Source organism: Nannobrachium achirus (genome assembly GCF_963921795.1).
Source record: "Nannobrachium achirus genome assembly, chromosome: 22".
Taxonomy (NCBI): domain Eukaryota; kingdom Metazoa; phylum Chordata; class Actinopteri; order Myctophiformes; family Myctophidae; genus Nannobrachium; species Nannobrachium achirus.
In genome coordinates, this window is record NC_137829.1 from 7,386,968 (window position 1) to 7,400,928 (window position 13,961).

A 13,961-nucleotide genomic window follows, 5' to 3' on the forward strand; every position below is an offset into this window, starting at 1 on the left:
GCGGCTGGTGTCTCCATGTGTATTGGAAGGGGCGTGTGGTGGTCTACACCTTCCCCAGTTGGGGTTTGGCAGCAACTGCACCACACTACATATTGAGATTTGGCAAAGTCTGGGAAGGGGGGTAGAAAGCCACACCAAAACAAACACAGACAGATAGATAAATTCTGTTTCTTTTTGCCTGAGTGTTTAATGTATACAGACATAGACAGGCAGGGGTGTACTGGAGATGGGGCACTAGTTCAGAGGCTGTTGTTTGAGCTGCACGCGTGCCCCTGAGAGTGTGTCTACCTCGCATATCGATCAAAAACTACCATTCACAGCCTCTTACCAGTAGGATATACTGTAGGATTTGATGCAACAACCTGGCAGGGACAGATTGACTTGGCAGTGCAGAGCGAGCTACCAAAATTGTTGCTACAGTCAGTGTCTTGGAGAAGAGAGGGCACTGGGAGAGAAAGCAATACAACACTGATTATTGTGTTTGTACAGCCTGTGTGAAAATATATTGTAAAATAAATACAGTCCATTGACTAGTCCAGTGACTAATGGCATATAAGCAGGGGTTAAAGTTCTCAGTCCTGGGGACTGATTTCAGTCTTGAGGATTCCATAGGGGCTATTTCTGAGATCAGTAAAGATCTGCAAAAACATAAGGGGGAGGTGTAGCGATGAATGACAAAGTTGTCAAAACGCTGTCAAGTGATCTCCAAACTAAAAAGCAGTTATAATTTCACAATATGAGTCTTTGAATTGGCCAGACTAGCAATAGAATACAACTTAACTTCAGAAGATACTTCTATAAAATGAAGTGTGGATTGGCACACACACATTCAGTGAAGGCATGTTCAGAACTTCAGGGAAACACCCCAAATATTGGTGTTTCAAAGATCACATATTGGGACATGGTCTGACAATCAGTCTTGGGATTTATTTTGGCTTTAACCCCTGCATATAAGACTGTTTTGCTCAGCCACATATGCATGCTCTGTTTAGCACAGCTAAAATGTTGACTTGGATCTTATTATATCCTCTCTGTCAGGTGAAAAATTTCCGAAACTGTTACATTTCAGGATTCAATTGCAATGTTTCGAGCTTGTAGATCTCCAACTTTTGATGCTTTTGTGTGATAGTATGATAAAGTAGCGCATTAATTTAAGAAAAATAAGAGGTTTCTGCCTGACAGCAACGATATCATTTGCCCAAAATCTAACTCGATGTTAACGTTTAGGATGCCGATGAAGCTTGCACCAAATCATAGCACTTACCGTACGTAGCACTTGCCTACCCTCAATGACCATACTGTACATGTAATTTAGATAGCATTTTTTCATTTTTATGTTATTATTCTTTTAATGAAGTATTTACTGAATAGGTGCTTGGTCTACCTATTTTCTTAGATTAGTCTACTATTTCTTTCCATTTGATGTATTGATGTTGATGTACTGATGTATTATTACCTTGCTTATTGTAAGTCGCTCTTGGGTCTGCTAAATGCTTAAATTGTAAATTGTAAAACTATATGGCAGGGGTGCCCACACTTTTTTGATGTGAGATCTACTTTTAAAATGACTAGATCAACATGATCTACCCATCCAAAATGTTTTAGCTGAGGGCCTGAGGGGGGCTTTGGAATAGCAGCACTGGCGTTACATTTTAGACAAACACACTTACTGTAAGGGGGAAATAAATAGGAAATACTGGGGGAAATGTCTTCATCCCATTCTTTTGGGGGTTCTTTGTTATGCTACTGACTCTTGGATAAAGTATTGGAAGTTGGCCTACTTTAGAAGCCATGAAGGGAGCTGACAGGCCCTTCTTGGTGTCATATTGACATATTCTTTTTATATTCTAATTATATATTTTTTAGAGACATGTCATGTGGTCTACCTGCACAGCTCTCCGTGTGCCGAGAGGCATGACAGAGCACACAGTGAAAGTACCCCAAACTAGAAGCAGTGCTCTTCCGAGCACAGGTCTCCACCAGGCCACACAAATCGGCCTGTTATAGCGCCACCATGAGGCTGATTTAAAAAATGTGGGGCAGAGGTTCTGAATTAGCATCCAGGGAGTGTGTGTGCTCAGTTTGGCAGCGATCGGGCCAACGGCGCCGGAGATTAGCTGGTAACAACCAGGCCACACAAATCGGCCTGTTATAGCCGCACCATGAGGCTGATTTGAAAAATGTGGGGCAGAGGTTCTAGATTGGCATCCAGGGAGTGTGTGTGCTCAGTTTGGCAGCGATCGGGCCAACGGTGACTGAGATTAGCTGTTCACAAACTGCGAGGACGCACGGACGCACGGATGCACGCACGGACGGACGGACGGACGGACGGACGGACGGACGGACGGACGGAGGGGAAAACATACTCTCCCTCAGCCTTCGGCTGGTGGAGACAATAACAATCACTCTGGCAAAACAATCAATACAGAGTCTTAGAAAAACAACTCCTCCGCTAATGAAAGAGCAGGGGGTGTCAGATCATTACAATATTTACAATATATAATATTTGTTAAATTTTCTTTTAAGTCAAACATCCAGAGAGATTACCTCTTACAACTAAATGTTATGTTTTCTTAATCAGCATTGGTTAATAATTTTACATAGGACACTTTAACGACAAAACTACAGACATTTTTAAAAGATGTCCTACACATTTTCAATATACCTGACCACGTGGCCAAATATAACAAGTAGGGGACCATGACAGTATGCAGAACATGAAGATTCAACATTGGTTCAACATTGAAAACTAAGAAATGTTGCTATTAAAGACATTGAAAACAAGACATGGCAAGCACGATCGCAGCGCTGTCCATGTTGTATACCAATAGGGTGGGAATCTGTTAAGATAAAAGTTGTTTATTTTGATTGGTTTTGTAAAGAGACTTTGTGTACCATGAAAAGCGCTATTGTAGAATATAGACAGTCCCACTGGCCATCGCCCTAACAAATTGCCCACAATTTTGCCCTTAAAGGCCCACTTCATCTCTGGGACAACCAGACCTTATTTTATTGTCGTTTGGGACACGATCAACACAATGCATTTTGCATCATATGATGCAGCATGATGCATCACAAAAAAATAACTCAGGATTGTGTTGATCGTGTCCCAAACAACAATAAAATAAGATCTGGTTGTCCCAGAGGTGAAGTGGGCCTTTAAGGTGAGTTCAAATCTGGATACAGGTAGTTTGAGCGGCACAATTACATACAAAGTCAATACAAAGACGAGACAATGCGCAACCGGTTGCGCCGCGAATGATGCGAATGGTCGCCTCAGTGTCTTCGCCCCTGCTAGAAAAATCCAACTGAAGCGACCTTTGCTCCTCCCCCACTCCACCCATCGCGTCCTGACAACCAATCAGTGTCCGGAGACACGCAAATGTTTTGGGTGTTTGGTTTTGGGACTCCCTCTTTTCCAGGTATTTCACCTTGATTCTGACGTGACAAGACTTGATTATTTTCCAAAGCTGACCAGCGCGACCAAAGTGAAGCGATTGAAGCAACTTGAAACAAATATATCTCTTCAGGTTTGAATGCACCATAACAAGGTCCAGCCATATATCCTGGGCTTTTACCCAGACTTGTTTAACCCAGTTAGGCCTGAGGCCGATTCTACAAAATGTATGTCTTCTAAATCCTGACCGTTTTCTGAAAAACTAACAAAATATTTGCTTTATAGTATTTTGTCAGGTACATGGGTATCTTAGTGGTGTAGTGTATTGTATACACCATGCTTAGAAAGTGATTAGTGGTAAGGTGAGCCCAAGATGGAAGGTTAATTAGTTTGTTTTGGGCCAAACTTGTCCCTGTCCGAGTCAAGGAGAGCAGAGTCATCCGCGAACAGGAACAGGTTGCAGTCACAAGCAGATGCCATGTCGTTTACATATATTAGGAACAATAGAGGCCCCAGTATGCTTCCTTGAGGAACACCACAGCTTCCTGGGAGGGGGGGGGGACAGGGTACTGTTCACCTCCACCACTTGTGCTCTCCCCACCAGGTGAGATTGCATCCAGCTCACTGCTGCGCTGTCAAGACCGATAGCTTTTAATTTATCAATCAGAATAGAGTGATTTACGCTGTCAAATGCCTTCTGGAGGTCCAGCATGACCATGCCACAATATTTGCCCAAATCCACCTCACGTTTGATGTGGTCATTAGAATAGAGAAGGAATGTGTCAGTGGAATGGGATTCTCTGAAGCCAGATTGGAACTCATAAATCAATTTATTCTCCTCACAAGCACTTGATTGCCCCATTTGCACATCTTGTAGACACCACTACATGGGCTGATGGAAGACTGAGAGATTTTAAAAAGGAGAAATAGGATTTCAGCACTATGGCAGTGAATTGTAATGGCTGGCTTGTTATTCTGCTTAATGCCAAGAAAGGAGCTGTACAATTAATTTAAACAAATGTATAATAAATCAAAGAAAGACACTTTTTTACATTTTATGTTATGGTTTAACTAATTTGTCTGGCAGAGCAATACGGTACCTGCGGTTTGAGTTTGAAATCTCTTTACGATACCGAAAGAAGTCGTTTTTTGTGAGAATAAGGCCTTTTTCTATTCTCTACCATTTTAATGGTTCTTTATCTATAATAGAGTTGGCCTGACATGAGCTCTTTTCACTGGTGTCTGTTTTAAAAGTAGGCCTAATACATTTCAGAAGGAAGTGGAAGGGAAAGAAATCCCTTTGTTGCTGCTGTCACAAAGCGTTTCAAAGAATGTACCATTATAGGTTTAACGTTTAATTTTACAGCGTTGTTTTTCTCCCCTTACTTTGTATTTGTATCCCTTTATACATGCACACTAATTCACAATACGTGAAAGTCTTGCTGTGATTCAATTGCCTACATAGAATCTGTTTGGGGAGGTAATCGTCAGACCTCTCTCCAGCCATCTCTAGGGCATAATCATTTTTATTTCCTATTTTGTTTTGTCCTTTTGATTGCCATTAAAAGGGCCATTTTGCTAATTTTTAACCAGACATCACAGAGTTCAGTCCATGTTTCCGTAGTTCCATTCGGACTGGCCCCATGCCTGGCCCAGAGGGTGTTTCCAAGTTGGACTACAGAATATTTAGTTCAACCTTTACCAGCACCGTCCTCCACAGTGAAGGGCAACATGACACTCCCAAAATAAGTGTCATGTTACACCATCTAAGTAGCCTTGGGAAAACACGGTTCCTGAGCCATTCGGCCCATAGGGCAAGAGCCTATCTCTCTTTTTTGTAGCGTGGCTTGATCTACAAGTACAACCCACCAGTAAGACATCCTAAAGGGCGAGGTCATGCTGAAACATCAGAGCTTCTTAACTCATTTAGTGCCCATGAAATTAACGGATTATAAAGTCCACGATGCCAGTCTCAGGTTGGCATCACCCCCGTTATCTTATTTTGAAGGCCAGAAGTCCACAGCGCAAACACTTCCGGTCTGACGTCATCGCGTCCTGCGCCGGAACCGATCGTTGTCCACGTGGAGTTGTGTAATGGCGGACCGGGAGCTTTTATACATGTGTAACATAAGCGAGCATCTGCCTCCATCCTAGCTTCTAAAGTGTAGTTTTGAGATAATGGACATTAAAGATGAGATCCCCCGTCCACCTCAATGTTATGGATGGGACTATTTTGTGCTTGTGGAGCCGTGATGATGCGAAATCAGCGACGGATTTCGTCTCCGGACCTCCGGCCATTGTTCTCGGTAATGTATCCGCCGTTACAGTAATATATTACTTTTCACGAGTATACTCGGGATTGGCACCATGTGATACTCGAGTATTTTTCACAAGTCTTCTCGGGATTGGCACTATATGAGTTAATACGGGACAGTTAAGAAGCAGGAGTTAAACTATTAGTCTGCTCCTTTAAGATAAATCCGTTTTTTGTCATTTTACATAAGCACTCTCAGCTTATGTTTCCTTCTTTTCAAATCCATAGTATGATTATGTGTTCTCCGTCTATAACCTTGAAGTGCAAATCAAAATGTAGGCTACTGTACACCAATCTGTCCATAGATTCATAATGCTCTCGCGTCAATCTGTCCCACACCCTCAGTGTGTCTTGTAACTGCAGTCCTACGTTGCTGTTGGGAGTCAGCTGCAGAAATGTTGCTCATGTCATCAGAAGAGACTTATAAAATCATGGTTTCCAATAATGAAGGTCTAGCTGGGATACAGGCTGGTGCCACAGGCATGAAGACAACATTACGACCTTGAAAACAATTAGCATTTTCTGTTGCGATAAAATTTAATTATAATCACATCATCATGCCCCAATCTTTATCTTGGAGGGGGGGAAAGTAATTAGCTGCTGCGCAACACTTAACTGTCAATCACAAAGGCGGAAACAATATTCTTCTTTTCCCCGGTTCCTTGTCAAGGATTAAGGCTGACAGGACATGATCGTGGAAGACAAACCAAGCCCACTGTACTATTTTTTGTTTCTGGATAGTACAGCAGGGGTAGGCAACCTTAGGCACGAGTGCCAACATTGGCACAGGGGAGGGTGATCACCGGCACACTGGCAGAAGTGTGAGAGAGAGGATTTTTTTTATTTTAAAAACAAATCTTTTTTTAAACGTGGTCAATTAAATGAAGTTAAGATCATTTATTGCAAATTACATCTTGCACAAAATTCTACATTCATTAAAACTCTGAACTCTGACTGGGGAGGGAGTCAGGGAGATATATGGGTTATTGCTCTGTGTCTAATGATCGTTATAACAATGTCCTGCCAATCAAAATATGTTAAAATATTTGTCATTATTTGTTTCTTAAACGTGGTCAATTAAATGAAGTTAGCTATTTTATAACAAATTACATCTTGCACATACTTCTACATTCATTAAAACTCTGAACTCTGACTGGGGAGGGAGTCGGGGAGATAGGTGGATTATTGCTCTGGGTCTAATGATTGTTATGTTCTGCCAGTCAAAATGTCAAAATATTTGTCATTAAAATTTATGTTGACATGGCACACTGACACTCGAGAAAATAAAAACATGGCACTTCATTTAAAAAAGGTTGCTGACCCCTGGTCTACAGACTTGGCAAAGATTCGTTAAGCAGATTAGCTTTACAAGCTAACTGCAGAGATAGTTAAGATTAGGGGTGTAACGATACATTTTAATAGCGATTCAATACATATCACGATACATGGTTGACGATACGATACATGGACAATGTTGGTTCATTCATGGCGATAAATACGATTCGATTCAATGATTTAAAATCGATATAGTAACTATTTAGCAAAGAAATTAAATCTGTGTGGATAGTGCAGGTTTTAAAGAGAAACATGCATTATTATGGATATAAAAAAGTAAACACAGTGATTATCTGCCAAATACATGGACATTGTATTTTGACAAACCTGCACCTTGACATGAACCCAGAGATTACACACATTTATCGATAGACCAGTGTAGCTACAGTATATGGAAAGGAAAAGTAATTAAACCCCTCCTTTTAATTTTTTCTTCTTAAAAATGCACAAGTAGGTAGTATCGATACAATCGATTCTTTGCACTGCCAATTCGATACAAATTCAAACGATACGATTCGATTTGAGCTGTTTTCATTTCGATATACTTTGATTTTTTAACTCATTCATAGCCAAGCCAAGAGTTTCCCGAGTTGGCAGCCATTTAACACTTATGTTGCAATGATTTTTTCTCTTCAATGTCTCGCGTTGCCATGGTTACCATAGACTTCCATGTAATTGTGCAAGTGTGTAAAAAGTGCACGCCCATGCCTAGATGATGCACCACGTGTGTAGATGCTGTTCACAGCTTTCAAACAAAAAAATCCGCTTGGAAATCCGTTCAGGCATTCATGATTTATCAGCCATTATGTTTACTTCAGATGTAAACAAACATGGCTGCCATGTTTGAAAGAATGGGTTGGTATGGGGGTTAAACATGCAATTTCGCGATCGCGATCATGCCTAATACATTTCTGGAGGTCCAAAAAACTTTTTTGAAAAAAAAAAAATTGAATTTTTTTTTTTTTTTTTTTTTTCAAAAACGGCCCAAACTCGGGAAACTCGGGGTTGGCACAGCACTAGTACCAATACAAACTCGGGAAACTCGGGGTTGGCACCATATGTGTTAAAAAAAAAAAAAAAAAATGCCTAAAATGTATTAGGCATGATCGCAATTGCGAAATTGCATGTTTAGCCTCATAACAAACACGTCTTTCAAAATGGCAGCCATGTTTGTTTGTTTTGTTTGACTTTGAAGGCTTCTATCTCATGAATGCCTGAACGGATTTCCAAGCGGAACTTTTTGTTTGAAAGCTGTGAAAGTACTACACATATGGTGCATGATATAGGCATGGGCGTGCACGATCCGTGCACTAAAAATTGATCCGTGCACTACAAATTTAGGAACGTGGCAGTGAGGAACTCGGGGGCCATTTTGAAAAAGCAGTGAATGAGTTAAGTTAAAAACGATATTTCAATATAGTTACCAATCGTTACACCCCTAGTTAACCCTTCTTGTGCCTCTCCCGAACAAGTCTGTCTTTTTTTCAATACAATACAATATTTTTTATGCTATTGTACTTACCCTGAGCTGCTTGTAGAGATGTGGGTGGTCCTGGCTCGTCCTACGCTTCCCAACGACCGAGTCTAGATGGTCTGACGATTTATTCCATTGAAAATGGTTTAGAATAAAGTTTAGAGCCCCCCCCAAAAAACTCAATCTATACTGTCGGCGGCGCGACGTATTCCGGGGTGCCGATCCCGATCTTGTCCGGCTTTTTTAATAAAATGAATTAATTAATCGGAGGCCTCAACGAAGCCCCGGTCTAAATTTCCATCCAGGCCCGGGGCCGCGATTCTGTTTACATCGGCCCGCGAGAGGGTAACGCCGCCGCATCGCGCCGCCGAATCGCGCCGCCGAATCGCGCCGCCGAATCCAATACAAACTCACATCTTTGAACTGTGTTCTTATCCAAGCGGAAAAGTTTTATTTACGGCTAAATCGGCGAAAATCGATCTTCTTAATGAGTGTTAGCCTATAGCAATCTTGTAGCCATTTTCATCCGGGTCTTTTTCATCACATGCACAAACGTGAACACACATGTCACTGCTACGTGAGTCCCTGTATGTTGCAACGCTCCTCTATGAGAGGGACCCTGGCCACTCAACAGACTTTGGCGCTCCCAAGTGGCCCGGCACCAGATGAGTTAAGATAGATTTTGTTTTAAATGATACAGTGGCCTTGTGGCGCCTGCAGTATATGATCATGTAAACCAAGTGAAATGAGACAAGTAATGTGTACCATTATGTTACCTTCTGTGCCTTTTGACAAATTACACAGAGTGTAAGAGTGGGGTGAAAATGTGTGGCATAAGTGATGGTGTCATCCTTTTATGTAACATGCCCATATATTGAGACTATTTTGTTATGTTATATAAATCAGGTGTCATTGATGATGTGCATGGGCATCGAGTTGAGCGGTACCGGTTGGTAATTTTAAATGTACCCATGCTACATTTATTGTGTTCTGGGTGTAATTTTTCAAATATGTTATACTACGGTATATTAGTGTTGTATTCATTTTCATTAATGTGACTTTCTCTCCCCAGCCTTTTGTGTTCATGTCTTTTTGTGTCTTGTATTTTGTCTTTTAAATGCTGGCATTCTGGCCAGGTCTTTGCCTACTTGAGTGTCTGGTTTTGTGTGGTTGTGGATGAACTTGACTGCATAATGGTGTGTGTGTGTGATACCCTTGGCTCTATTTCTTTAGCCACAGATGTTTCATGAAGATGCAGCTGGAGGGTGTGTTTGTGCTTGAGTTAACGCTGTTGCTTGTTTTGTTTGTGTGCCTCTCATGTGTGCTGTGTGTCTGTGTCACAGATGTTCCATGAAGACCCTAATGGGGGATGGCAGCTTGTTGCAGTGGACGTCAACAAGCCACATGGCCGCGCACCCGCATGCCTCCAGGTATGTACACCAGAAATATTATATGTTATATGTTATGCTCATGGTGCTGTTGGTGTACAGCATTGCATACTGTACACTTATACATTACACACACACACACACACACACACACACACACACACACACACACACACACACACACACACACACACACCAGATAATGTACAAACATGTGATATGGAAGAGAATGCTATGGGTCGTTTGTAAATCCACTCTGGCACGCCGTGCAATCACAGCATGGCGGAGCACAGACATTATTATTTACCAAAGGCAATTCATTGTGTCAAGACCAAAAAAAGAACCCTTATTGCATGAAAATAAATGTTTCTACCATTTGAGAGGATCTTCTAGACAGCCATGAGGAGGAATATAACCATGTTACTTTCTAATAACATATAATAATATATTTTATGAGATTGTGTTTAATGTGTTGAAGGTGGTGGTTTTGTATCACAGGATGACTTGCAGTAAACAAGATCATGCACACTTTGTGTGCGTTCATTCACCAAACTAGACACATTTTGCCATGGCATTCTTGTCTTCAGCTATGACTCTCGGACAGGCACGGTCTCTTCACAGCATCTGGTGTGCATTCTGAGCTCTTCCACAGTGCAGTGTGGCTTATTTAACAAACGACAAGGAATTACACAGAGAGCGCACTGGTGCCCTCAGTGGGATTTTATAAATGTACCAGTAAGACTCCCTGATCGGGAGATAAGCGACCGTCAGGTCGCATACACAAACTTTAGTAGGCAATCGTAGCGAATCAGGAGGAAATATGGGAAATAGGACAGATCCATGTTGATGACATGACTTTAGAGATGCCAATAATCAATAATTCTAGGCCTAAATGGGTTTTAAAAGACGAAGAAGGAGGAGAAGAAGACAAATAATTATTCAGACTTGAACACCTAATAATGAAGTAATGAAAAAAAGAAGAAAGGATGAAGGACCAAATGAGAGAAAGAGACAGAGGAAGTGGATGAGGAGGGGACAAGCAGAGGGATAAACACAGCTGACTTACAGTACCTGTCAGGGCTGACTGCCCTGCGCCGCCATTACTGCCAGCATCTCCTTCATTTGACTGCTACCAGAATAGCTTGTATTACCATCTCCTCTCTCGGCCTGTGACGGTGCACTTATTGGGTTAATGGAGGGAGATGAGAAAGGGCTTCGGGGGGAAAGACTCTTGCAGGGCGGACTGGCCGTCTGCGAGGCCATGGGTGGAGTTTTAGTGGGTCAGCGCGTATCGAGAACGACTCGCATCTCCATCACTCCGAGGCTCTCAGCCCTGCATGGCAAACAGCCTCCAGCAAGTGTGACCATAGAGAGGACGAGAACTATGACGGTTAGAAAAACAAACAAATAGGGGGCACGGTGGCGCACTCGGTAGAGCTGTCGCCTCACAGCTAGAAGGTCCTGGGTTTGATTCCCGCTGGGGACGCTGTGGGTGCTGTGGCGTGTTCTCTCCTCCACATCATCAGTGCCCATACGCTGGGTGGGGTTGTTGAAAGGGCCTTTCTGTGTGGAGTTTGCATGTTCTTCCCGTGTCCCCTAGGGTCTCTATACTGGTCTTTATACTGCCTCCCCCTTGTCATGGATGGGTTACAAAAATCGTGGGATAACATTTTTGAAAATAAAATAGAAAAACAAGCAAACACATTTAAATAAATGTAAGAAAGAAAGAAACTAAGCTTGGGCGGGATCTATTTTGTCATTCCTTCATACCCTCCTGACGTTTCACAGGGGTATACGGAATATGATGGTATTTGTGTAAAAAACAAACAAACAAAAACACCTAAAAGCTGAGCTGCTGGTGATATAAGTCACTGTAGCATGTTGTTGCTGAGTGTTTAGTAGTGTTTAATATGCAGTTAGCCTACTTAGAAGTCTTACTGGATTTAAATACTCATGGCCAGTGGAATACTGATTAGATATGAAAGCTCCCTTCTTCCATAGATTCAGCATACCTTGCCGGAGGAGCCAATGACACTTGTTGCCACGGCGGATGCCAGTTAGCTGAACAGAGATGATGTGTGGGTGGTGGTGGCAGACTGGCCTGTGAATAAAATTACGTGGCTAATAAGCTCCTTTGTAGTTGCAAGAAGTTCACTCCATCGAGGAGCGCTGGTGTTTTTGACGGTATTGAAATCAAATCATAATGTTGATACTGCCCAAGCCAAAAGTCTTCTTTTCATCTTGTGACAACATCGGGGAGTATTAACACTGTTGCTGGACCATATACTACAAGGTCATGACGATCACGGCTCCATAATGATGATTAAATCAGATATACTGTAGTAATTTCTTTTCATAAACATACATGAATTAAGTTGATGCTAGATGCTTTTGATGAAAATATTTTTCATATCTCATCCATCTTGTATACATTTTTTCCGACCTTGGCAGACCAAATGACCCCCCTCCGCCCTAAAAAGGCTCAAAGCGCTGTAATTGATTATGTGACACGGTCTGGAGGCAGGAACACAATCGGTCGATTATATGAGGGATATCTTCATTTCCGCATAAACAAGTCCGCTGTCATCCTTTTACTACTTACTGTAGCCTTGGAAGCACACCGGAAACTCACTTTGCACCCCAAAGCCTATCAGCCTTTCTTTGTCTCTGACAATACTCTAATTTCACCTTTTATTTGGATTCCCCGTCCATGATGTCACTGGATAGATCTAGAACACAGATTTCATAGCTCTAGAACACATAGAATAAGAATTCACCGCTTCACTTCGAACCGAGGTTCGATTTCTTAAATAATCATTTAAATTGATTAGCTGGTTTAACTTGTTGCATCCCCACACGACAGCAAGCTACTCTGCTTGCCAAGCAGGCAGTTAGAGTAGGGAGAGAGACGGACAAGCAGGCCGTGGATATCCAGCATGTGGGGCAGGGCCATCTGCCTGTGCGGGAGAAGTGAAGTGTGAAGGTTCTGTTCTGCACTGCCAGAGACCAGAGTAATTGGCCATCAGATGATTAAAATGTTTCAGGGCGAGCAGGTGGGCACTACCTACAGACAGACAATCCTGTGTTTCACCCCAACCTGTCTTTTTAGCTGCACCACTGTCTTTCCTGCTGCAATATTCCTGTTTTGTACGTGAATGTCTTTGCGTCTGTCTATCTGTCTATCTGCCTGCATGTCTGTCTGTCTGTCTGTCTGTCTGTCTGTCTGCCTGCCTGCCTGCCTGCATGCATGCCTGCCTGCCTGCCTGTCTGTCTGTCTGTCTGTCTGTCTGTCTGTCTGTCTGTCGCTCGCCCTGTCTGTCGGTTTGCCAGTCTGTCTTGTACTGTATCTGTTGGTGCATTAGTGCAGTCCCTCTCAACCTTTTCAGACTCTGACCCACCAAAATAATTATTTGAACAGGGGGTCCCCCTGTTCAAATAATTATTATTATTCCTGATAATTCCTGATAAGCATTTGGAATAGTATGAGTAGAGGCATGAATTCGTTTCCAAAGATAAATATTGTAAAAATATATCAGATCTACAAGCACACAACGCCTAGATCCGTTATTTTCACAATGTCTTTCTTTAATTATTTGACAATTTGGACAATGTTTGACTGGTTTTTATTGTATAGTTTGTTGATTACTTCTGATGCAGTAATTTATTTGATTTATTTTATAGTTTTTTTTCTCTTTTCATTTAATTTTGTTTTAATGTATTAAAAAGGTCTTATGTTCTTACATTGTCACTTTACTGTCACCTGGGCACCCCCCCAAAAAAATCATGTGGAGACCCCCGTGAGGGTCCTGGCCCACAGGTTGAGAACCACTGTATTAGTGCATGTGTCAAGTCACTGGGTGTGCTGGGTGTCTGCCTAGCTTTCTGACCGTGGGCTTGCCCGTGTCCAGTGGACTGCAGCAGTTGGAGATAACACATAATGGATTAACCACCTGCTCTTCTTGAAGACAGAGGAAAACGCAGCCTCCCCTCCTGAGGTGCTAGGAACTAAAATAGCCTTCATAACAGGCAGTGTCCCCCACTCTCCTCTCCTAA

The 13,961-nt window shown here is 42.2% G+C and overlaps 1 protein-coding gene across 1 annotated transcript in view; it reads left to right on the forward strand.

The window, feature by feature from the left end:
* The window catches only part of nalcn (sodium leak channel, non-selective), a gene marked incomplete at its 3' end in the record, with an annotated part of 132,611 nt that overhangs the window by 19,325 nt on the left and 99,325 nt on the right, over positions 1-13,961 (forward strand). The window contains exon 10 of the mRNA XM_080753543.1: positions 9,864-9,950. Coding sequence (XP_080609669.1) covers positions 9,864-9,950 — 87 coding nt within the window. The remainder of the gene's footprint in view (positions 1-9,863; positions 9,951-13,961) is intronic.